General features: G+C 41.6%; 1 protein-coding gene across 3 annotated transcripts in view; it reads left to right on the top strand.

The window, feature by feature from the left end:
• DHX35 (DEAH-box helicase 35) overlaps positions 1 to 23,756 on the top strand; it is an 89,653-nt gene that overhangs the window by 49,741 nt on the left and 16,156 nt on the right. For all 3 annotated transcript variants that reach the window (XM_049869104.1, XM_049869103.1, XM_049869102.1), the window contains 5 exons: positions 423 to 477; positions 16,307 to 16,402; positions 17,531 to 17,625; positions 19,947 to 20,024; positions 21,548 to 21,677. In XM_049869104.1, coding sequence (XP_049725061.1) covers positions 423 to 477; positions 16,307 to 16,402; positions 17,531 to 17,625; positions 19,947 to 20,024; positions 21,548 to 21,677 — 454 coding nt within the window. The remainder of the gene's footprint in view (positions 1 to 422; positions 478 to 16,306; positions 16,403 to 17,530; positions 17,626 to 19,946; positions 20,025 to 21,547; positions 21,678 to 23,756) is intronic.

Here is a 23,756-nt window from a genome sequence, read left to right as displayed (position 1 = left end):
CGGGCAAGGTCTGGAGCTGGGCTCTGGGCGATGCAGAGAGCAATCGTCCTTGGTACTGCAGTGTCGTGGGGCTCCCGGGGCAGTAGAGGGCTGAGGAGATGAAGTAAAAATTAGAAACGTCTGAGGAGAGTTTGGGAGAATGAGGAGGTAGGGACCATCACTTCTGATAGAGGGGAAGGCCAGGGAGGACTTCAAGGGGAGGTGTTTAACCCAGCTGAACCTTTAAAACCAAGTAGTGTTTAAGATACTGAGAAGGAGGGGAGGGCATGTCAATGGGTGCCAAATATGTGAACACAAGTATGGAGGCTGGGAAAAATGGGGTATGTTGGAGGGAATAGTGGACTTGAGCACGAAATGACTGTGTTTTTATGTTGGTTGTCCAAAGAAATTAATGTAGAATTATTATTATTTTTTTTTTATAGCCTCCTCCAGCACAGTCAATGGTTCAAGCGTTGGAGTTACTCTACGCTCTGGGAGGTAAGTCTGTTTCCCTCTTATCATGTAGCCTCCTGTGTGATACTAGTTAGGTTCTGTTTACTTGAAGGCTCTTAGTATCTTCAGGAACAGGATAGGTCCTTTTCATACATATAAACCTCTTAGTGATATTACATATGGAAAGAAGTTGAGATCATAATTAGACTACTAGTACATGAAGTCCTGTTATGACAATGAATTTATAAAGCGTGCCAGTACATCAGAGGAGCCCTGGTAGCACAGTGGTTAAGCACTTGGCTGCTAACCAAAAGGTTGGTGGTTTGAGCCCACCCGCCATGTTCCTTGGGAGAAAGCTGTGGCAGTCTGCTTCCGTAAAGATGACAGCCTTGGAAGCTGTGTGGGGGATTTCTGCTCTGTCCTTTAAGGTTGCTATGAGGTAGAGTTGACTTGATGGCAACAGGCTTGGTTTGTTTTTTTGGCCAATACATCAAAAGCTATTAATAGCCATCACCAGGACCACCCTTTTGAGAGACATCCAGAAGATTAGTGATTCCCTACCGGTATTTCAGACGTTATCTCTCAGACCTTTTCCCTGCCCCTCCCCATCCTGGCATCTGCAGCTCAGTATTTCACTAACTCCCCTTCACTTCCTTCCTGGAGTTCCCTGTGGAGAACTGGGTAGGTTACCAGCCAGTGTTGTTTGAACAAGGAAACATCATGTTATGGGAGAACCTCATCTGCTTGTGGTTTGAAAATATTGTCTTTACCTTAAGATAGAGAAAATCGTAGTCTGAATTCACCCTGCAGAATTACTTGTCTCTTTCTGTGAAGGTTACCCCGAGTGAATATATATCTAGTTTGTATTGAGTTTTAGGGGGTTTTTTTTCTTTTGAAATTTGTTTTGAGTGTTACTCTTTTTTTTAAATAGCTTTATTGGGGTAGATATAATTCGTATATCATACAATTCAGCCTTCCAAAGTGTATGGTGTTTTTAGAATATCCACAGAGTGGATTAGATTGTGATGATGTGCGACCATCATCGCAATCTAATTTTGGAATGTTTTCATCGCCCAGAAAGAAACCCCATACCCACTAGCAGTTACCCTCCTATTCTCTTTTCTCCCATCTTCCCAGCCCCAGGCATCCACTAATCTACTTTCCGTCTCTATATATTTACCCAATTTGGACATTTCGTATAGATGGACTCATATACTCTATGGTCTTTTGTGACTGGCTTTTTTCACTTTGCACCATGTTTTCAGAGTTCACCCATGTTGTTGCATGACATTCCTTTTCACTGCCAAACGATGTTGCGGTGTACAGATATATGACATTTTGTTTATCTGTTTGACGGTTGATGGACATTTGGATCGGTTCTACTCTTTGGCTGTTATGAATAATGCTGTCATGAATATTTGGGTACAGGTTTTTGGTAGTCATTCCCACCAGTGATGTCTAAGGGCTCCAATTTCTCCTCATCCTTGCCAACACTTGTTATACTTGTTTTTGATACGACCCATCCTAGTGGGTGTGAAGTGGTATCTCACTGTGGTTTTGTTTGCATTTCCCTAATGACTGATGTTGAGCAACTTTTCAAATGCTATGGGCCGTTTGTATATCTTTGGAGAAATGTCTGTTCAAATCCTTTGCCCGTTTTTACTTTGGTTATGTCTCTTTTTATTGTTGAGTTACAGTGATTTTGTATATATTTTGGATACAAATTTCTTATCAGATACGTGATTTGCAGATATTTTCATTCTGTTGGTTGGCTTTTGACTTCTTTTTTTTTTACTTGAAGAACTTTAATGGGAATAACTTTTTTTTTTAGTTTTATTTATTTTGTTGTTGCTTTTGAGAATATACACAGCAAAGCATACACCAGTTCAAAGCGTTTCGCCTGCTCAATAGTAGGTATCATTTGCAGCACAAAAGCTTTAAGTTTTCGCATAGTCTAATTTGTCACTCTTTTTCTTTTGTCACTTGTGCTTTTGGTGTTGTGTCTAAGAAATCATTGCCTCACACAAGGTCATGAAGATTTACTCCTAGGTTTTTTTCTAAGAGTTTAATAGTCACAGCACTTACATTTAGGTCCATGATCCATTTTGTGTTATGTTTTTATATGGTGTGGGGGAGGCTTCCATCTTCATTCTCTTGCGTGTGGGTATCCATTTGATCCAGCACCATTTGGATTGTCTCGCCACCTGTGTTGTTGAGTGATACTTTTGATGTGGAGTAAAAATGATCATTTTCCTTTTAAATGTTTGCCACGTTGTTAGGTGTGATTTTATTACATCAGCATGGTTTCTAAATTAAATTTACCTTATGAGAGCCTCAGGAACAACTAAGGGTTTAAAGATAACTAAATTTATTTTTGTCAACAAAACAGTACTGAAATTTTTTCTAGTTTATCTTTTCAGATTTTCCCAGAGCCTTAGATTGTTCTTTGTTCAAAGTAGAAATGTTCAGTTTCACCAGCAGAGAATCTGTGTCAGTTTCTTCATTTTATAATGAGGAAATTAAGGTCACACACACACACATTAACCTAATACTCCCTCAGTTGTACGTCCAGGGCCCGGTGGATGGACCCAGTTCTTGGACTCATGGGCCTGGGGTCTTGATATTCAATAATGCTTTATCTGGGGACTTCTTTCATTTGGCAGCTGGACTGAGAGTTAGGAGACTTGAGTCTAAGGTCTAGACTCACTTCATGTAGAATGGAGATAATAATACCTACCTCTTATTGTTCAAGAATTACATTAGATAATGCAGGCAAAGTTACCTTGGACACTGGAAAGATACATAAATGTTGTTAATGCTACTTTAGTACCAAAGGAACCAAATTTTATTCTGTGTATATCATCTGGTATTTTGATTTTCGTACAGAAATTTTTGAAATATTTAAGGACTGAAACCCTGGTGGCGTAGTGGTTAAGTGCCACGGCTGCAAATCAAAGGGCTTGCAGTTCGAAACCACCAGGCGCTCTTTGGAAACTCTATGGGGGCAATTCTACTCTTTCCTATAGGGTTGCTATGAGTCGGAATCGACTGGACGGCACTGGGTTTGGTTTTTTGGTTTTTCCTCTACTTCAATGGCCAGATTAAATAGGTCATTTTGGCTCCAGGTGGCCTCAGGGCTGGGCTAGTGGGATAGGGTGTTAGCAGCTGTGATGGCCTCCTGCTGAATTAGAGCTAAACTGTAGCCACCTTCCCCTGCCTGCAGTAACTCTGCAGGGAGTGGTCCTTGGGAACTACTGGAACATTGTTTTTTGTTGGCATGTTTATCATTTACAACCCTCTTGGGGTTAAAAAACAAAAATAAAACAAAAAACTATAGTATTAAATACGTTTGCTTACTGTCTTTTTATACTTTTCCTAACTTTCAGAAATTTGATTACTAGTTGTTGAAGTCAGTCTCTTGGTAGAAGGAAGCAACCTTTTTTTTTTTTATAATTTTCATTCTGCTATAAGTGAAAGTTTACAAATCAAGTCAGTCTCTCACACAAAAACTTATATACACCTTGCTACATACCCCCAATTACTCTCCCCCTAATAAGACAGCCCGCTCTCTCCCTCCACTCTCTCTTTTCGTGTCCACCTCACCAGCTTCTAACCCCTTCCACCCTCTCATCTCCCCTCCAGGCAGGAGATGCCAACATAGTCTCAAGTGTCCACCTGATCCAAGAAGCTCACTCCTCACCAACATCCCTCTCCAACCCATTGTCCAGTCCAATCCATGTCTGAAGAGTTGGCTTTGGGAACGGTTCCTATCCTGGGCCAACAGAAGGTCTGGGGGCCATGATCACCAGGGTCTACTTCTAGTCTCAGTCAGACCATTAAGTCTGGTCTTTTTATGAGAATTTTGGGTCTACATCCCACTGCTCTCCTGCTCCCTCAGGGGTCCTCTGTTATATTCCCTGCAGGGCAGTCATCGGTTGTAGTCGGGTACCATCTAGTTCTTCTGGTCTCAGGCTGATGTAGTCTCTGGTTCATGTGGCCCTTTCTGTCCCTTTGGCTCGTAATGACCTTGTGTCCTTGGTGTTCTTCATTCTCCTTTGATCCAGGTGGGTTGAGACCAATTGATGCATCTTAGATGGCTGCTTGCTAGCGTTTAAGACCCCAGATGCCACTTTCCGAAGTGGGATGCAGAATGTTTTCTTAATAGATTTTATTATGCCAATTGACTTAGATGTCCCCTGAAACTGTGGTCCCCAAATCCCTGTCCCTGCTACGCTGGTCTTTGAAGCATTCAGTTTATTCAGGAAACTTCTTTGCTTTTGGTTTACTCCAGTTGTGCTCTTTCCGTTTACCTAAAGTAGTTCTTATCTACTATCTAATTTGTGAATACCCCCCTCCCACCCTCCCTCCCTCCCCTATCTCGTAACCACAAAAGAATGTTTTCTTCTCAGTTTAAACTGTTTCTCAAGTTCTTATAATAGTGGTCTTATACAATATTTGTCCTTTTGCAACTGACTAATTTCACTCAGCTTAATGCCTTCCAGGTTCCTCCATGTTATGAAATGTTTCACAGATTCCTCACTGTTCTTTATCGATGCGTAGTATTCCATTGTGTGAAGGTACCATAATTTATTTATCCATTCATCCGCTGATGGGTACCTTGGTTGCTTCCATGTTTTTGCTATTGTAAACAGTGCTGCAATAAACATGGGTGTGCATATATCTGTTCATGTAAAGGCTCTTATTTCTCTAGGATATATTCCAAGGAGTGGGATTGCTGGATCATATGGTAGTTCTATTTCTAGCTTTTTAAGGAAGTCCCAAATCGATTTCCAAAGCGGTTGTACCATTTTGCTTTCCCACCAGCAGTGTATAAGTGTTCCAATCTCTCCACAGCCTCTCCAACATTTATTATTTTGTGTTTTTTGGATTACTGCCAGCCTTTTGGAGTGAGATGAAATCTCATTGTAGTTTTGATCTGCATTTCTCTAATGGCTAATAATTGTGAACATTTCCTCATGTATCTGTTAGCTACCTGAATGTCTTCTTTAGTGAAGTGTCTATTCATGTCTTTGGAAGCAACTGTTTTTTTTTTTTTTTCCCCATAAACCCAAGTATATTCCACTTTAATCAACAAGTCAGTATACATTGAGCTAGAGAGTTACATGACATGAACTTGCCTCATGGAGCTCTTGGTCTCCTTAAGAAAACAACTCTGATACACAAAGAGAAGTCTAGGATAGATAATCTGTAAAGTCATTTTCAGTCTTAACTCTCTATGACAATTCAAGACTAAATTAGATGTTCTGCCTGCATGTATATAGTAAGACTTCAGAATCAGAAAAGTTAGGGCAGGAATACAGCGCACACAGAGTTAACTGAAGGAAAATGAGCTAATAAACCCTAGGGAGTCAACCATGTTGCAGTATAAAGCATTCCCTTGGCTTTCAAAGTAAAAATTGGTTTAATAATGCAATAAATGAAGTAATATGAAAGCTGAGGGCCAATATTAGTCAGTCAAAACCTGCTAGCAATCGAATGAACATGACCTTTTTTTAAAAACCATTTGCATGAGCAAATAACCGTTTTCATTAATGAAGTCAATATAATACAGAAATGTTTAAATTTAACAATTTTTTTAAAAATAATTTTTATTATGCTTTAAGTGAAAGTTTACAAATCAAGTCAGTCTGTCACATATAAGCTTATGTACACCTTACTACATACTCCCATTTACTCTCCCCCTAATGAGTCAGCCCGCTCCCTTCTTCCAGTCTCTCCTTTCGTGACTGCTTTGCCAGTTTCTAACCCTTTCTACCCTCCCATCTCCCCTTCAGACAGGAGATGCCAATACAGTCTCAAGTGTCTACCTGAGACAAGTAGCTCACTCTTCACCAGCATCTCTCTCCAACCCATTGTCCAGTCCCTTCCCTGTCTGATGAGTAGTCTTCGGGAATGGTTCCTGTCCTGGGCCAACAGAAGGTTTGGGGACCATGACTGCTGGGATTCTTCTAGTCTCAGTCAGACCATTAAGTCTGGTCTTTTTATGAGAATTTGGGGTCTGCATCCCACTGTTCTGCTCCCTCAGGATTTCTCTGTTGTGCTCCCTATCAGGGCAGTCATCGGTTGTGGCTGGGCACCATCTAGTTCTTCTGGTCTCAGGATGATGTAAGTCTCTAGTTCATGTGGCCCTTTCTATCTCGGGCTCAGAGTTATCATGTGACCTTGGTGTTCTTCATTCTCCTTTGATCCAGGTGGGTCGAGACTAATTGATACATCTTAGATGGCCGCTTGTCAGCATTTAAGTTCAAAGTGGGATGCGGAATGTTATCATAATAGAGTTTATTATGCCAGTCGACTTAGAAGTCCCCTTAAGCCATAGTCCCTAAACCCCCACCCTTGCTCCGCTGACCTTCGAAGCATTCAGTTTATCCTGGAAACTTCTTTGCTTTTGGTCCAGTCCAGTTGAGCTGACCTTCCCTGTATTGAGTATTGTCCTTCCCTTCACCTAAAGTAGTTCTTATCTACTAACTAATCAGTAAATAACCCTTTCCCACCCTCCCTCCCTCCCCCCTCTTGTAACCACAAAAGAATGTGTTCTTCTCAGTTTATGCTATTTCTCAAGAACTTATAATAGTGGTCTTATACAGTATTTGTCCTTTTGCCTCTGACTAATTTCACTCAGCATAATGCCTTCCAGGTTCCTCCATGTTATGAAATGTTTCACAGATTCGTCAATGTTCTTTATCGATGCATAGTATTCCATTGTGTGAATGCACCATAATTTATTTAACCATTCATCCATTGATGGACACCTTGGTTGCTTCCAGCTTTTTGCTATTGTAAACAGAGCTGCAATAAACATGGGTGTGCATATATCTGTTCGTGTGAAGGCTCTTACTTCTCTAGGGTATATTCCGAGGGGTGGGATTTCTGGGTTGTATGGTAGTTCTATTTCTAACTGTTTAAGGTAATGCCAGATAGGTTTCCAAAGCGGTTGTACCATTTTACATTCCCACCAGCAGTGTATAAGAGTTCCAATCTCTCTGCAGCCCCTCCAACATTTATTATTTTGTGTTTTTTGGATTAATGCCAGCCTTGTTGGAGTGAGATAGAATCTCATCATAGTTTTAATTTGCATTTCTCTAGTGGCTAATGATCGAGAGCATTTTCTCATGTGTCTGTTAGCTGCCTGAATATCTTCTTAAGTGAAGTGCGTGCTCATATCCTTTGCCCACTTCTTGATTGGGTTGTTTTGTCTTTTTGTGGTTGAGTTTTGACAGAATCATATAGATTTTAGAGATCAGGCGCTGGTCGGAGATGTCATAGCTGAAAATTCTTTCCCAGTCTGTAGGTGGTCTTTTTACTCTTTCGGTGAAGTCTTTAGATGAGCATAGGTGTTTGATTTTTAGGAGCTCCCAGTTATCGGGTTTCTCTTCGTCATTTTTAGTAATGTTTTGTATTCTGTTTATGCCTTGTATTAGGGCACCTAATGTTGTCCCTATTTTTTCTTCCATGATCTTTATTGTTTTAGTCTTTATGTTTAGGTCTTTGATCCACTTGGAGCTAGTTTCTGTGCATGGTGTGAGGTATGGGCCCTGGTTCATTTTTTTGCAAATGGATATCCAGTTACGCCAGCACCATTTGTTAAAAAGACTATCTTTTCCCCAATTAACTGACACTGGGCCTTTGTCAAATATCAGCTGCTCATATGTGGATGGATTTATATCTGGGTTCTCAATTTTGTTCCATTGGTCTACGTGCCTGTCGTTGTACCAGTACCAGGCTGTTTTGACTACTGTGGCTGTATAATAGGTTCTAAAATCCGGTAGAGTGAGGCCTCACACTTTCTTTTTCAGTAATGCTTTACTTATCTGGGGCTTCTTTCCCTTCCATATGAAGTTGGTGATTTGTTTCTCCAACACTTTAAAAAATGTTATTGGAATTTGGATCAGAAGTGCATTGTATGTATAAATGGCTTTTGGTAGAATAGACATTTTTACTATGTTAAGTCTTCGTATCCACGAGCAAGGTATGTTTTTCCACTTAAGTAGGTCCCTTTTAGTTTCTTGCACTAGTACTTTGTAGTTTTCTTTGTATAGGTCTTTTACATCTTTGGTTAGATTTATTCCTAAGTATTTTATCTTCTTGGGGGCTACTGTGAATGGTTCCTCTTCGATGTTCTTTTTATTGATGTAGAGGAATCCAAGTGATTTTTGTATGTTTATGTTGTAACCTGAGACTCTGCCGAACTCTTCTATTAGTTTCAGTAGTTTTCTGGAGGATTCCTTAGGGTTTTCTGTGTATAAGATCATGTCATCTGCAAATAGAGATAATTTTACTTCTTCCTTACCAATCCGGATGCCCTTTATCTCTTTGTCTAGCCTAATTGCTCTGGCTAGGACCTCTAGTACAATGTTGAATAAGAGCGGTGATAAAGGGCATCCTTGTCTGGTTCCCGTTCTCAAGGGATATGCTTTCAGGCTCTCTCCATTTAGAATGATGTTGGCTGTTGGCTTTGTATAGATGCCCTTCATTATGTTGAGGAATTTTCCTTCAATTCCTATTTTGCTGCGAGTTTTTATCATGAATGGGTGTTGGACTTTGTCAAATGCCTTTTCTACATCAATTGATAAGGTCATGTGGTTTTTGTCTTTTGTTTTATTTATGTGGTGGATTACATTAACTGTTTTTCTAATATTAGACCAACCTTGCATAAACCTTGCATACCTGGTATAAATCCCACTTGGTCGTGGTGCAGTATTTTTTTGATATGTTGAATTCTATTGGCTAGAATTTTGTTGAGGATTTTTGCATCTATGTTCATGAGGGATATAGGTCTGTAATTTTCTTTTTTTGTGGTGTCTTTACCTGGATTTGGTATCAGGTATATGGTGGCTTCATAGAATGATTTAGGTAGTATTCCATCATTTTCTATGCTTTGAAATACCTTTAGTAGTAGTGGTGTTAACTGTTCTCTGAAAGATTGGTAGGACTTTGCAGTGAGGCCATCCAGGCCAGGGCTTTTTTTTTGTTGGGAGTTTTTTGATTACCTTTTCAATCTCTTTTTTTGTTATGGGTCTATTTAGTTGTTCTACTTCTGAATGTGTTAGTTTAGGTAGGTAGTGTTTTTCTAGGAATTCATCATTTCTTCTAGGTTTGCAAATTTGTTAGAGTACAATTTTTCATAATAATCTGATATGATTCTTTTAATTTCAGTTGGGTCTGTTGTGATATGGCCCATCTCGTCTCTTATTTGGGTTATTTGTTTCCTTTCCTGTATTTCTTCAGTCAGTCTGGCCAATGGTTTATCAATTTTGTTAATTTTTTCAGAGAACCAGCTTTTGGCTTTGTTAATTCTTTCAATTGTTTTTCTGTTCTCTAATTCATTTAGTTCAGCTCTAATTTTTATTATTTGTTTTCTTCTGGTGCCTGATGAATTCTTTTGTTGCTCGCTTTCTATTTGTTCAAGATGTAGGGACAGTTCTCTGATTTTGGCACTTTCTTCTTTTTGTATGTGTGCATTTATCGATATAAATTGGCCTCTGAGCACTGCTTTTGCTGTGTCCCAGAGGTTTTGATAGGAAGTGTTTTCATTCTCGTTGCATTCTATGAATTTCTTTATTGCCTCCTTAATGTCTTCTATAACCCAGTCTTTTTTCAGGAGGGTATTGTTCAGTTTCCAAGTATTTGATTTCTTTTCCCTGACATTTCTGTTACTGATTTCCACTTTTATGGCCTTATGGTCTCAGGAGATGCTTTGTAATATTTCGATGTTTTGGATTCTGCAAAGGTTTGCTTTATGACCTAATATGTGATCTATTCTAGAGAATGTTCCATGTGCACTAGGAAAAAGAGTATACTTTGCAGCAGTTGGGTGGAGTGTTCTGTATAGGTCTATGAGGTCAAGCTGGTTGATTGTAGCAATTAGGTCTTCCATGTCTCTATTGGGCTTCTTACTGGAAGTCCTATCCTTCTCCGAAAGTGTTGTGTTGATGTCTCCTACTATAATTGTGGAGGTGTCTATCTCACTTTTCAGTTCTGTTAAAGTTTGTTTTATGTATCTTGCAGCTCTGTCATTAGGTGCATAAATATTTAATATGGTTATGTCTTCCTGATCAGTTGTCCCTTTAATCATTATGTAGTGTCCTTCTTTATCCTTTGTGGTGGATTTAACTTTAAGGTCTGTTTTGTCAGAAATTAATATTGCTACTTCTGCTCTTTTTTGCGTATTGTTTGCTTGATATATTTTTTTCCATCCTTTGAGTTTTAGTTTGTTTGTGTCTCTAAGTCTAAGGTGTGTCTCTTGTAGGCAGCATATAGACGGATCGTGTTTCTTTATCCAGACTAAGACTCTCTGTCTCTTTATTGGTGCATTTAGTCCATTTACATTCAGCGTAATTATAGATAAGGATGTGTTTAGTGCTGTCATTTTGATGCCTTTTTGTGTCTGTTGTTGACAATTTCATTTTTCCACTTTTTGTGCTGAGACGTTTTTCTTTGTAAATTGTGTGTTCCTGATTTTCATAGTAGTAGAATTTATGTTTGCTGAGTCGTTATGTTTTTCTTCGTTTTTATTTTGAGTTATGGGATTGTTAGACCACTTTGTGGTTACCTTAATGTTTACCCCTATTTTTCTAAGTGAAAACCTAACTTGTATCGTCCTATATCGCCTTGTTTTCCTCTCCATATGGCAGTTCTATGCCTCCTGTATTTAGTCCCTCTTTTTGATTATTGTGATCTTTTACGTAATGACTTCAATGATTCCCTGTTTTGAGCATTTTTTTCTTTTTAAAATTAATCTTAATTTGTTTTTGTGATTTCCTTATTTGAGTTGATATCAGGATGTTCTGTTCTGTGACCTTGTGTTGTGTTGTTATCTGATGTTATTGATTTTCTGACCAAACAATTTCCTTTAGTATTTCTTGTAGCTTTGGTTTGGTTTTTGCAAATTCTCTAAGCTTGTGTTTATCTGTAAATGTTTTAATTTCACCTTCATATTTGAGAGAGAGTTTTGCTGGATAAACGATCCTTGGCTGGCAGTTTTTCTCCTTCAGTGCTCTACATATGTCATCCCATTGCCTTCTTGACTGCATGGTTTCTGCTGAGTAGTCTGAACTTATTCATATTGATTCTTCTTTGTAGGAGACCTTTCTTTTATCCCTGGCTGCTTTTAAAATTTTCTCTTTATCTTTGGTTTTGGCAAGTTTGATGATAATATGTCTTGGTGATTTTCTTTTTGGATCAGTCTTATATGGGGTTCGATGAGCATCTTGAATAGATATCCTTTCGTCTTTCATGATGTCAGGGAAGTTTTCTGGCAACAGATCTTTAACTGTTCTCTCTGTATTTTCTGTTATCCCTCCTTGTTCTGGAACTTGAATCACACGCAAGTTATTCTTCTTGATAGAGTCCCACATGATTCTTAGGGTTTCTTCATTTTTTTTTAATTCTTTTATCTGATTTTTCTTTGACTATTTTTTATAGTGGTGTCATTGCTTTATCCTCCAACTCCCGCACTCTGCATTCCAATTCCTCGATTCTGCTCCTCTGAATTCCTATTGAGTTGTCTAATTCTGTAATTTTACTGTTAATGTTTTAGATTTCTGAATGCTGTCTCTGTGTGGATTCTTGTAGCTTATTATTTTTTCCACTATGTTCTTGAATAATCTTTTTGATTTCTTCAACTGCTTTATCAGTGTGTTCCTTGGCTTTTTCTGTAGATTGCCCTATTTCATTTCTGAGGTCATCCCTGATGTCTTGACGCATTCTGTAAATTAGTTTTTTATATTCTGCATCTGGCAATTCCAGGATTGTATCTTCATTTGGGAAAGATTTTGATTCTTTAATTTGGGGAGTTGTAGAAGCAATCATGGTCTGCTTCTTTATGTGGTTTGATATCGACTGCTGTCTCCAAGCCATCTATAAGATATTGTAATGATTTATTTTATATTTGCTCACTGAGTCTTATCTTGTTTTGTTTTCTTTCAATATACGTAGATGGGCTACTAGATTGTGCTGTCTTGATTGTTGTAGTCTTTGAATCACTTATGTCCTCTTACAAGCTGGTTTGGGCTGTTACGAGAAATATAAGCCTACGAGTCCGTTCACTATTCTTGAGTAGAATCTGATTTTGGGTCACCAAGTGTGTGGGATAGACTGTCACCTGTTTCCTTAGAGGAGTAGTGGTGATAGTTGTGTGCACCAGATTCTAGTAGCAGCAGGGGTTCACATTCCAGGGGGGGCAGGATGCTGACAGGCTTCCCCCAAGTGCCAGTGAGGTAGGTGTGTCTCTATTCCTAAAGCACTTTGGTGGGTGGGCTCTGCAGCTGTACCTTAGGTACCCAATGCATGTACCTCTACAGATTGGCAGATGTCACTATCCTCAGACCCCTATGGCAGGAGGTTAGGTGTTTTGGGTGGAGCTTCAGCCCTCAGTTCCCCGTTGTGGGTAAGTGAGGGCTCCGTTTAATAGGTAGAGATATCAGACCTGGGAAACTTGTCTTTCCAGTAATCCACTAAAACAATGACAGTCAGATCACTATCAGAATTGCCTTTGCATTATAATAGCCACCTTGTTCCCTGTAGGGATGAGAGCCCAAGACTGTGGATCTCATGCTTGGCTGGAGCTGGTTCTGTATTTTTAGTCCAATTTCGGGAAGTCAGGGAAGGATTCTTGGTTCCTGGGTTTTTTGTAGCTGCTTCTCTCAGGCCCGGAGAATGCGTTAGGAAAAGACAGGACAGACAAGCAAACAAACAAAAAAACCCCACAGAGCACTTCACTCTCTGGCCCAGAAAATTCCAATGGTAATGAAGCCACCTGGGAAGGGGAGGGGAGGGATCAGATAGATAGGAGAGAGTAGCACCCCGGAATATAGACAAAGTTACTTATCTTGCTTGGTGAGGACTGTTTTATCTGAGGTTCCTCAGGGGTGTGTAGCCTATGTGCATTGGCTGGGTCGAGATTGCCCCGGGGGGTCAGGCCCGCATCCGTGCATGTGCTGTCTCAGAAGCCGTGGTCTGTTCCTCCACTCCTGGCCCAGTGCCAAGTTTCCTCAGCTGGGATGCTGTACTCCTGGCTCCAAAACCAGTCACTGCCTCCTGGTGACTTCTCCTGTCAGCCGCGTTGCTACGCTGCCTGTGTGCACTGGCTGGGCTTCCCCCAAGGTCACTTCAGGGGGCTAGGGCTGCGTCCCGTGTTTGCGCCGTCTCAGGATGCCGTGCTCAGCTCCCCTGCACCCAGTCCAAAACCCGGCGCCAAGGTTTCCTTACTGGGTTGCTGGCTCCAGGCTCCGAAAACAGTCGCTGCTTCCCTATGGTTGCTCGTTCGTTCTCTCGTTAGCCCCGTTAGTGTGCAGCCTGCTTGCGCTGGCCGAGTCTCTACGGAGGTTACCCCAGGGGGCTAGGGGTTAGGGCTGTGTCCTGTGCCTGCCCAGCCTCAGCAAGCCGCTATCAGCCCTGCCACTCGTCACCAGGGAACCGTGAGGGCTGAAGGCTATGGAGTGGGTCGCGGGTTCCAGAAGCGGTCGCTGGTTCAGGGTGTAGCTTTTCACTCACCTGTCACTCAGGTCAACTCTTTAGATCTGTGTTTGATGGTCAGGGTTCGTAGATTGTCATGTATGTGATCGATTCACTTGTTTTTCCGAGCGTTTGTTGCAAGAGGGATCCGAGGTAGCGTCTACCTAGTCAGCCATCTTGGCCCCGCCTCAACAATTTTTGGAAGCAACCTTTTTGAATGTTTAAATATAATGTGTTGTACCTGTTGTATCACAGGAACAAGAATGTAGATTTAAGTGTTTTTATGTTGTCCAGAATAGTGGTTTGACTCTTATGTGGCTCATTTTCTTTATGACCATAGCACTTTATCATGAAAGCTTTCAAACATACAGAAAAGTTGAAGTAATTTTTACAAACATGACATATAAGCCCACCACCTAGATTCTACCATTAACATTTTGCTGTCCTACCTTATCACAAGGGTCGTTTTTATTACCACAGAAATGTGGGAGAACCGCTCATTCTTAGAGGTTTTGTCTGAGTGCTAAGGATAATTTCAGTGGCTTTTCAGTGTGAAAGCATTTACTAAACAGCACTTACTTTAATTATATTTGTATTTTTGGCTGTAAAATTCTTCAGGGTTACTGGCTAAAAAGCATCTGTGAGGATGGTATACTTTTCTGCATATTTTTTGTATCCAGTTTTGCTTTACTTTTTTTTATTTTTAATTTTAACTATGACCAGGTTCCTCTAAATATTTTTTTAAAGTTTTTATCATTATATATGGCAGATCACATGAGGTTTTCTTTTGAGCTAAGAATGAATAAAAAGAATGAATACTGACTGTTAAGTCTGACGTTTCTGTGATGGGTCAGACGTGGCAGGTGGCAGCTTATTTGATTTCTTTTTTCTTGTTTAACTTATCTTCCTCCTTAGGAATCCTAGCAGGGAGTCGTAGAGGTCACTCATTCCTACCCTTTTCTCCTAAGAATGAGGAACGTGAGGTCCAAATAACCTAAGTGAATTGCCCGATATCACCCAGGCAGCCATTAGTGGACTTGGATCAAGCTTGTGTCTTCCTGTTTCCTTGCTGTTGCTCCATGTGGGTGTGAGGGCCCTGGGGTCAGGAAAATTACTTTTGGCGATTCAAGTCGTGCCATAAACGGCAGTTTCAGAGGAGGGAGGAAATTTCTTGGCTGCCTCATTTCATACCTGGACCAAAAACTCATCCCTGGAGCCTGTTATTTTAAAAATACCACACAGACTAATTATAAAGACTACTGAAAACTCAATTTATATTTGTGCTGCTTCTCTGTGAAGGAATAGTCAGTTACTGATTTGAAAGGTCTTCAGTGATTTAAAAGGCCTTTAGCGGGACCACCACATACAAGGTCAGTCCAGAGTGGCTGTGTGTTGGAATGGGCTTCTGACCTCTGTTCTCAAGCACGTGACAGGAACTGGAGAGCAGAGTTTCCTGGGATCATCTGTAACCAGGATGAGAGAACCTTGGCTGCATAGGAGTTTTTCATCTGAACTGATTTTCTTCCAGCCAAATGGATTGAAATTTAAAACATTTTCTATTTTCCACTGGGATTAAGTTGGGGAAAGCCCAGCTTAATCTAGTCTTAAGCTGAATTGCCATCTTTAAAGAGAAGGTTCTACTGAAACAAAAGAGAAACGACCTTTTCTGTCTTACCCTGAGCGCTGCAGTGTTTGTTTTAATAAGTAAAACAAAAGACTACATCCTGGGAGTCTTGGGAATCTAATACCTGGACGTTGGCAAGTGGTAAAGAGGCAGGGAGGGAAGGTGGGGAATTAGAAATACTTACATTTGAAATTGGAAGGAATCTGCCCAGTTCAGTAAACTGCCCAGGAGGCAGTTGGATAAACAGATCCGATGTTGGCACCGAACAGTGATCTGGGCTAGCATTTAGTTTCAAGTTGCCGACCTTGTGATTGCTCATGTAGTGTGAGCACAGAGAACAGAGAACAGGGGATACCATCCTGGGGCGTCTGTGGCGTGGAAGGGACTGGACATGGAAGAAGATCTAGGGGACCGAGACGGAGCAGCAAGAGAGGTGGCGGAAAAACAAGAGTGGGGAGCAGGGAGGCTGGGCAAGAGGCTGTGGTCAGCAGAGTCAGATGCTACAGGCTGCAGGGCCATTTCCTTATAATTAAAGCCCTTGAATAGAAGTCCCTGTAAGTATCAGTTTTTTTAAATTATGTATTCAGGAGCTCCGGCAGATCCTTCTTTTACTGTAACGGTACCTCGGTGTCAGTTGAGCATGGGAGTGCGTGAATCATCTTTTAAAACCATACCGTTTTTAGCATATGTCACCTTTTTGTCCCTCAGCAGCTGTACATCTTCTTCCACCTTGGTGGCACACACCTCTGATGCTTGGTTTTCTTTTTCCGGCAGGTCTGGACAAAGACTGTCGGCTCACTGAGCCCCTGGGCATGAGGATCGCAGAGTTTCCTTTGAATCCCATGTTTGCAAAAATGCTGCTTGAATCAGGTGGGTGGAGCCCGACAGCTCTCATTGATTTTATTTTGATTATTTTGATTGTCAGAGGACTTTCTCTGAATTCTCTGCACCCTGGGGCAGTGGACACAATAGCAGTGAAGGAGCTTTCATGGAAAGCTGTAGGGTTGGGGAGCGTGGTGGACTTGTGATTCAGTGTCAGTCATTAATTCAGGAAATACATTTGTTTGTTTCCTGTGGGCCCGCCTCTAACACCATCAGATTTTTGTGAGGATTTGAGTTAAGAGATAGACATATAATCTGGAGATCTTAAGTTTAGAAGTCACAATTATCCAGGGAGTATAGTCTGTTTATAGTCTGTTTGTTTTTTTTAAAACCCTTCTGGGGAAGCTAATACTAATTTTTTCTTTTGCCTAACTTCTACAGCAACCGGCAGTCTATGAAAGATATATTTCAGACTAAGCACAGTGAAAGCTAGCTACAGTTGTGGTTTGGAACAACCAGATACCCTTAGCCTTACGCTGAGAACAGGAATCTAAGCGTGGGGCTGGAGGAGTGTATCATTTCTGAGGCAAGATGCTGTAGGGAAGCAGGTCGGAAAGTATAATTTGCTCTGGATGTCTGCTGTTGATTGCTGCAGACTCTCTTCCCTGGTGTTGCCAGCTAGTAGCCCACAGAGTGCTTCCCTCATCTAGTTATGTCTGCTTCATAGGGCTTCTCAGGTGAGATGAGCCCTGTTGAAAAGGAAGTCACTAATAGAAGGGAGCAGAGAAGCTGCAGAAGGGACACAGCTCATGTATTTCCTGCCCCTTTCCCTTACTGCCAGGATCCTAAATCCCACGTGAGAGAGTAGGGAGTGTGTGTGGAGCTGGGTCAGCTTGGACCTCACCTTGGCTTGTAGCTGGAGTCCCTCAGTGTTACAGCTCCACGGTGGAGTAGCAGCTCTTCAGAGTCCTTCAAGGCTTCCACTCATGTGGCCCACAGATAGGTGGTCCATTTGACAGGGTGGAGTGTTTATATATTAAAAAAACAAAAACAAAAACTATATGTAAGTATATAATCTTAGTTTAAAGTATGATGCAAGGAAAAAATTGGGAAATGTCTTTCACTCCTCATTGACACATTGTATGTTCGAAGTCATACATGCCCTTTGTTTTATAGGAAATTTTGGCTGTTCTCAGGAAATCCTAAGCATTGCGGCCATGATGCAGATCCAGAATGTCTTTGTGATCCCCCCAAACCAGAAGTCGCAGGCAGTAAGTCCAGACTTTTCCCTAAGCTGTCTGTACAGTCTCTTTCGCCATGAGCTTTTCATTAAAACTGTCCCCAGGAGCTGCGCAAATGATACCAGCTCCCATTTTGAGTGTTTACTGTGTACCTAGGAGTCCCTGGGTGGCGCAAATAGTTAAGCACTTGACTACTAGCCAAAAGGTTGGCAGTTCAAACCCATCCAGAGGCACCTCGGAAGACGGGCCTAGTGTTGTGCTTCCTAAAGGTCACAGCTTTGGAAACCCTATGGAGCACAGTTCTACTCTGCACACTTTGGGTTGCCATAAGTTGGAATCAACGCCACAGCAACTACCAACAGCTGTGTACCTGACACTGTGCCAAGCGTTTATGTGCATTGTTTCATTTGATCTTCTCTGTAGTCCTGGGAGGTAGATACTGTTAGGGTAACAGTTGGAGGCAGAGGCACAGAAAGGTCAGGTAATTCATTTCTGGTTCCATAGTCAGAAGTGGCAGAGTTGGCTTTCACAGCCCAGAGCCCCAAATCTTAAGCATTGCATTACTGGTTTCCAGTTTCCCATGACAGAAATTGTCATTCAGGGTTGTCGTTGTTAGGTGCTGTGGAGTTGGTTCCAACTCATAGTGACCCTGTGTACAACAACGAAACATTGCCCAGGCTCGCACTATCTTCACAATCATTGTTATGTCTGAACCCGTTGTTGCAGACACTGTGTCAGTCCATCTTGTTGAGGGTCTTCCTCTTTTTCGCTGACCCTCTACTTTACAAAGCATGATGTCCTTGTCCAGAGACTGGTGCCACGTGATAACATGTCCAAAGTATGTAAGACGAAGTCTCACTATCCTCCCTTCTAAGGAGCATTCTGGGCGTATTGCTTTCAAGACAGGTTTGTTTGTTCTTCTGGTAATCCGTGGTATATTCAGCATTCTGGCCCACCATAACTCAAAGGCATCAGTTCTTCTTCAGTCTTCCTTCATTCCGGGTAGTCTGGTAGAAACTTTGGTGGGCTCACTAGTGACGAAAGGAGTCAGCTCTGTGTGGGCACAGCAGGCCTATTCTGGGCACTGTGCTATGTCCTGGTGGGGCTGGGGGTGGGTTATTCTGAGCCAAGGAGATGACAGAACCCAGGCTTCAGTGATGACAGGAAAGGGTGAATGCTAGAAAGACTGTGAAGAAAAAGTTATGACTGAAGAGTAGCCTGGAGGGTGAGGTGCACCAATAGAAATAGGTAGGTGGTGAGCTTAAGGTACGAGAAGTGGCAGCCTTGCCCGCTGAGGGGCTGAAGTGGATGCGTACTGAGGAGGTGGGAAGCTTTCTTATGAATTGTTGTCATCTTCCCTGACAGTTGTATGACTATAGATTACAAAGTTTTCCTGCCTCCATGCCCAAACGGCTATGCGCATCTTCTCTGTTCTTTCTTTTTTTTTTTTTTAACCTTTTTAGGACTCCTACCTGAGGGCAGGCAAACTCATTTTGAAGATGAGAAAAACTGAAGTTCTGGCCGCTCTGTCTAAAGCTGTAACTTTCCCTCCCGCCTTGTATCCCTACTCCCTGCTTGATTTTTCTTCTCTAGCATTTCTTACCACCTAATATGCTATATATTTTGTTATATATTTTGTGTTTGTTGTCTGTCTCCCACCACTATTTTGTGCCCTGTTATATCCCAGATGCTTAGAACAGTGCCTGGTCTATAGTAGGTGCTTGGTAAACATCTGTTAAGGAATGAATGGAAGGAAAGGAGGAAGGAGGGCTGACTGATTCTGTGATACCTGGTACAAGGAAAAAATCCTGAAGTTAATAATTATATTTGTGTACTTGCATATATATTGTATATACTGCTGCTTGCCATGGGAGCAGATGGCATTGCTTAGGATCTTACAGAAGGAAAATTTAGAAAGGGAACCTGAAAGATTGTGAGCCAGTGGCAGCCCAGGAATATTGAGCATCTACCATGTGCCAGGTAGTCAGCCCCCTGACCTCCTGGAGTGTATATTCTATTGGGGGCTGGGAGGAGTTCTTTTTGAAAGAGATATCAGCTAAACAGAGCTGGGGCATTTATCTGATACCTCTGCCAGGTACTTACAATAAATAATCTTAATCCTACTGCAGTCTTGGTAGGGAAGTGTGATTTACCAATTTTATAGATACGAAAACTGAGGCCAAGAAAGGCTAAGCACCCAGTCTGAGGTCTTTTGGATATGGCAGAGCTAGAACGGTGCAAACCAGTTCTTTGTGACTCTATAACCCATGGCTGTTTATCATGCAGTGCTATCTCCTGCTACAAGAGGCCCCACAGGAGTCAACTTCTAAACATTGCTTTATTCTTTACAGATTCGAGTACACCGAAAATTTGCTGTGGAGGAGGGTGATCATCTCACTATGCTCAACGTGTATGAAGCATTCATCAAAGTAAGCACAGTGACAGCTCAAAGGCACCCTCCACACACTCACCCACTCGAGGGGACCTAGGATCCTCGAAGTTTAGTTCATAAAGGAATGGCCAAAAGACTGTTTTGTTTCCTTGTTAGATTTATTGCCAGCACTTCTCCTCTAATCTGTGTGTTGGGCCTCCTGCCTGGAAGACCTTGAGACTCACTCACTGCTTTTCCTCAGGGCCTGGAGAGGTGCTGTACTAACAGCGGCTTACTGCTTGGCACTTCACAGCACACTCTCCCTCACGGTCCCCCATCCAGCCAGTGGTGTTGAACCGGAGGCAGATTTTGAGTAGGAGGTTCTGTCAAGTAAACACCGCTGAAAGTAACTTGTAGTCTTGGGTTGAATCTTCAGTGCTGTCTGTGGTGAGTTTGGGACTTCACATAGCGACCACTCCCACCAGCTACCTGACAGCCTGTGAGAAGACATTTAGGCGAGGATCCGCATATATTCACAATCCCTACCCATGTTTAACCATAGGTAGTGTTACTTTTTATTGTTCTTAATATTCTAGAAAACTAAGGACAAATAATACAGCTTAAAGCTCTCGCTAAAAATTGCTAGAAAGGGATCTAATAATCAGGCCGTTGAAAAGGAAGAAAAAAACCTGATATAAAGGAAATGTATGAGGGAGAAATTGAATATTTCAGGTTTTCAATGTCTTGTACTCATTTCTTAAATGGTTTTTTAGAAGAGGAGAAATACTACATTTTTGTTTTATCAGGGATTTGAGGAAGATAGTTTAATTAATGAACAGTGTCAGAAAAAAACACTTAACTCTCTTGAGGCTTAGGGGTTAAATCAGTTACAATTCATTTGTACAAGTACAGTGTCCCCTCTATAGCCAGAAGCTTCCTCTACCAGTGGACCTTTGGTCAGGTGTACATTGCCTTACTCTGTAGTTGCCTACTTGAACAATCCTCTCTGAATTACATTTTCTTATTTAAAACACTTTCCCACTTGGCTTACAGTATAATCTCAGAGGCGGATTCCCACAGTAGTAATTTAATCCAAGACATGACAGTCATACTTAAGAATGCAGAAAACAATTAAGCACTGTTGATGCAAAATCATACTTTAAAGATAAATAATAGTAATATACAAATAATTTCTAAATTGGCAAGTGTCATATTGCTGGTTTATAATCTAATAAAGTGATAAACTCCAGCCCGCCAAGGAAGAACAGCTGATTTACAAAGAACCACAGGGAAGTTAGTGGTTCCTTCTAGTAGTTATTCTCTCACGTAGATGGTTAAGATAGGAAAACAACTCTGCTCGTCATTAAGTTCACATTTGCCCTTTTGTGCAGACGGCGGGACACACAGCCAGTCAGAGGATTGTCTGTGTTGAGAGGTGGGGTAAAAGGGGCCATTATGATCTGAAGATCTCGTCCCATTGAACTCATAAATGGGAGAAGAGAAGATAGTCACCCTCACACTGTGGCCTTAGTTGAGAACATTTCTGTCTTCCTAATTCTCCCTGTTTGGGTTGCTCTCTAGCACAATAAGAGCTCTCAGTGGTGTCAGAAACATTTCCTGAATTACAAGGGTCTTGTCAGAGCTGCAACAGTGCGAGAACAATTGAAAAAGCTTCTTGTCAAGTTCCAAGTGCCCAAGAAATCTAGTGAAGGTAAGAATAAACTGCCATAACCAGTAACTTCCCTTTCCTTGCCCTGGTTAGTTCCTTCTTACAGTTCTCTTGCCGGGATGGTATGGGGCACCTAACCATGGCTTCACTTTTTGAATTGCTCGTGTTGATGGGAAGCTGGTGTAAAGTAAGTACATATCAAAGCGAATTTTTTCCAAGGAGGTCCATTTTCATTTCTGAGGGCTACTCTTACTAAAAATATTTTATAGCCACTGATAACACTTAAGGAATCCTAACATTCCCTTCATTACACATTATATAATTAATTTTCCCCTGAAAACCCTGGTGGCATAGTGGTTAAGTGCTACAACTCCTAACTGAAAGATTGGCAGTTCGAATCCACCATGCGCTCCATGGAAACTCTATGGGGCAGTTCTCCTCTGTCCTATAGGGTCACTATGAGTCGGAATTGGCTCGATGGCAGCAAGTTTGGTTTGGTTTGGTTTAAGCTTTGTAAGAAAAGCTCTTTTAAGTGGTTGATACTTACAGTGCTTACGTATAAATTATATTTTATTTTCAAATGCTAGTATTAATAAAGCATGTGGCGTGTGTTTAGCCTGGGCAGTCACTGAGGGTAAGATGGAGAAGTCCTGTGAAAGACCTAGTCTCGTACCTCTAGAAGTAACGTGACTGCTGTTAACTGAGGACACACTAGGTTATACTGTGGCGGGGTTCTGCAAATACGCTCTTGCCTCGTCTCCCACTCTGTGAGATGCAGGCGATACTGTCCTTATTTTCCAAGGTGAGTCATAAAGTCCTAGGGAGAATGTACTAGCACACGACCACACAGCTGGTAATTAGCAGAGCCAGAGCTCTGTGTGGCTCAGAAGTCTATACTTCTGAGGAAGTAACACATCTGCTCATTCATTCAGCAGCTGTCTTTTGCACGCCTGCTATGTGCCAGGTACTCTGCTGCACTTGAATATCACTAGTACTCGCTAATATTTCTTAAGCGCTTATCACAGGCCAGGCACTGTTCTGAGGGCTTTCATATATCGATTCACTTAATGCTCACAACAACCCTGTGAAATTTGTGCCGTTGTTATCCTTGTTTTATAGATGAGGAAAATGAGGCTAAGAGACAAAAAAGCAACTTGATGAAGGTCACACAGTGAGTGCGTGGTGGAGTCAGAACTTGAACCCAGGCAGTTTTATTCAAGAAAGAGCCTTATTTTGCCTTTATGCTAAGAACAAAAATAGCAAAGACGTGTTTCTTACTCTGGGGGAACTCACAGTGAAGGGAGAGATTCACACCACAGACAGACTACAGTACAGGATGATCAGTTCTCTTAGCCGTTTCAGTCATTGTGAAGACACCAAGGGCAAATGCAGTAGCAGTGCAGGGAGGCTGGTGTGGGGGTCTTGCAGCAGGCTTCGGGGCGGGAGGTGGAAGTGAGTGGAGCCTTGGGGAGCTGGTCGAGTTAGAAAACAGTGGCAGAGGGCATGCCAGGCAGGGGGACTTTGGAGACAAACGCTAGGAGTGAAGAGCGTATTGAGTGCTCAGAGAATGTTTGATGAATGGATGGGCTCACAGGAGGGAAAAGTGGAAAATAATCTCAAATTTTCAAATCTGGGTAATGTTGGTGTCATTGATGGAAACAAGAAGCTTATGAGGGGAGAAGCCAGTTGAACTCCTGTCACCTAACATGTGACAGTCTTATGTTTCGCAACCCATTTTTCATTATCAGCCCCCCTTCCCCCAACCAGGAGAAAACTTACATTAAATTTAAATTCCCCCTAACAAGAGAAATTAAATACTAAGGAATAAGACCTTGTTGGATAGGGTTGAGTTTTGGAGGGCCACAAGCCATTGCAATATCTAAGGCACCCCCCTCCCCACCCCACAAGAACCAATTTTCATCCCTTCGGAAGCCATATCGCCCCTGTTAAAAGTGCACGTTCTACACGGAGCTTTCTTATGGGTAACTGGGGAGAAGGAACTAAACCCTAGATCAGAAGTTGTGGTTAAAAATGTCAATTTGAGAATTATCAGTCTGCTTGGGAACAGTAGAGAAAATTGTGGAGGTTAAATACATTACAGGTAAATTTAAAACTTCTAGA

This window comes from Elephas maximus, chromosome 25, assembly GCF_024166365.1.
Source record: "Elephas maximus indicus isolate mEleMax1 chromosome 25, mEleMax1 primary haplotype, whole genome shotgun sequence".
NCBI classification, from domain to species: Eukaryota; Metazoa; Chordata; class Mammalia; order Proboscidea; family Elephantidae; genus Elephas; species Elephas maximus.
The sequence above is the reverse complement of the archived record's forward strand: the minus strand, read 5'-3'. Positions and strand labels throughout refer to the sequence as shown.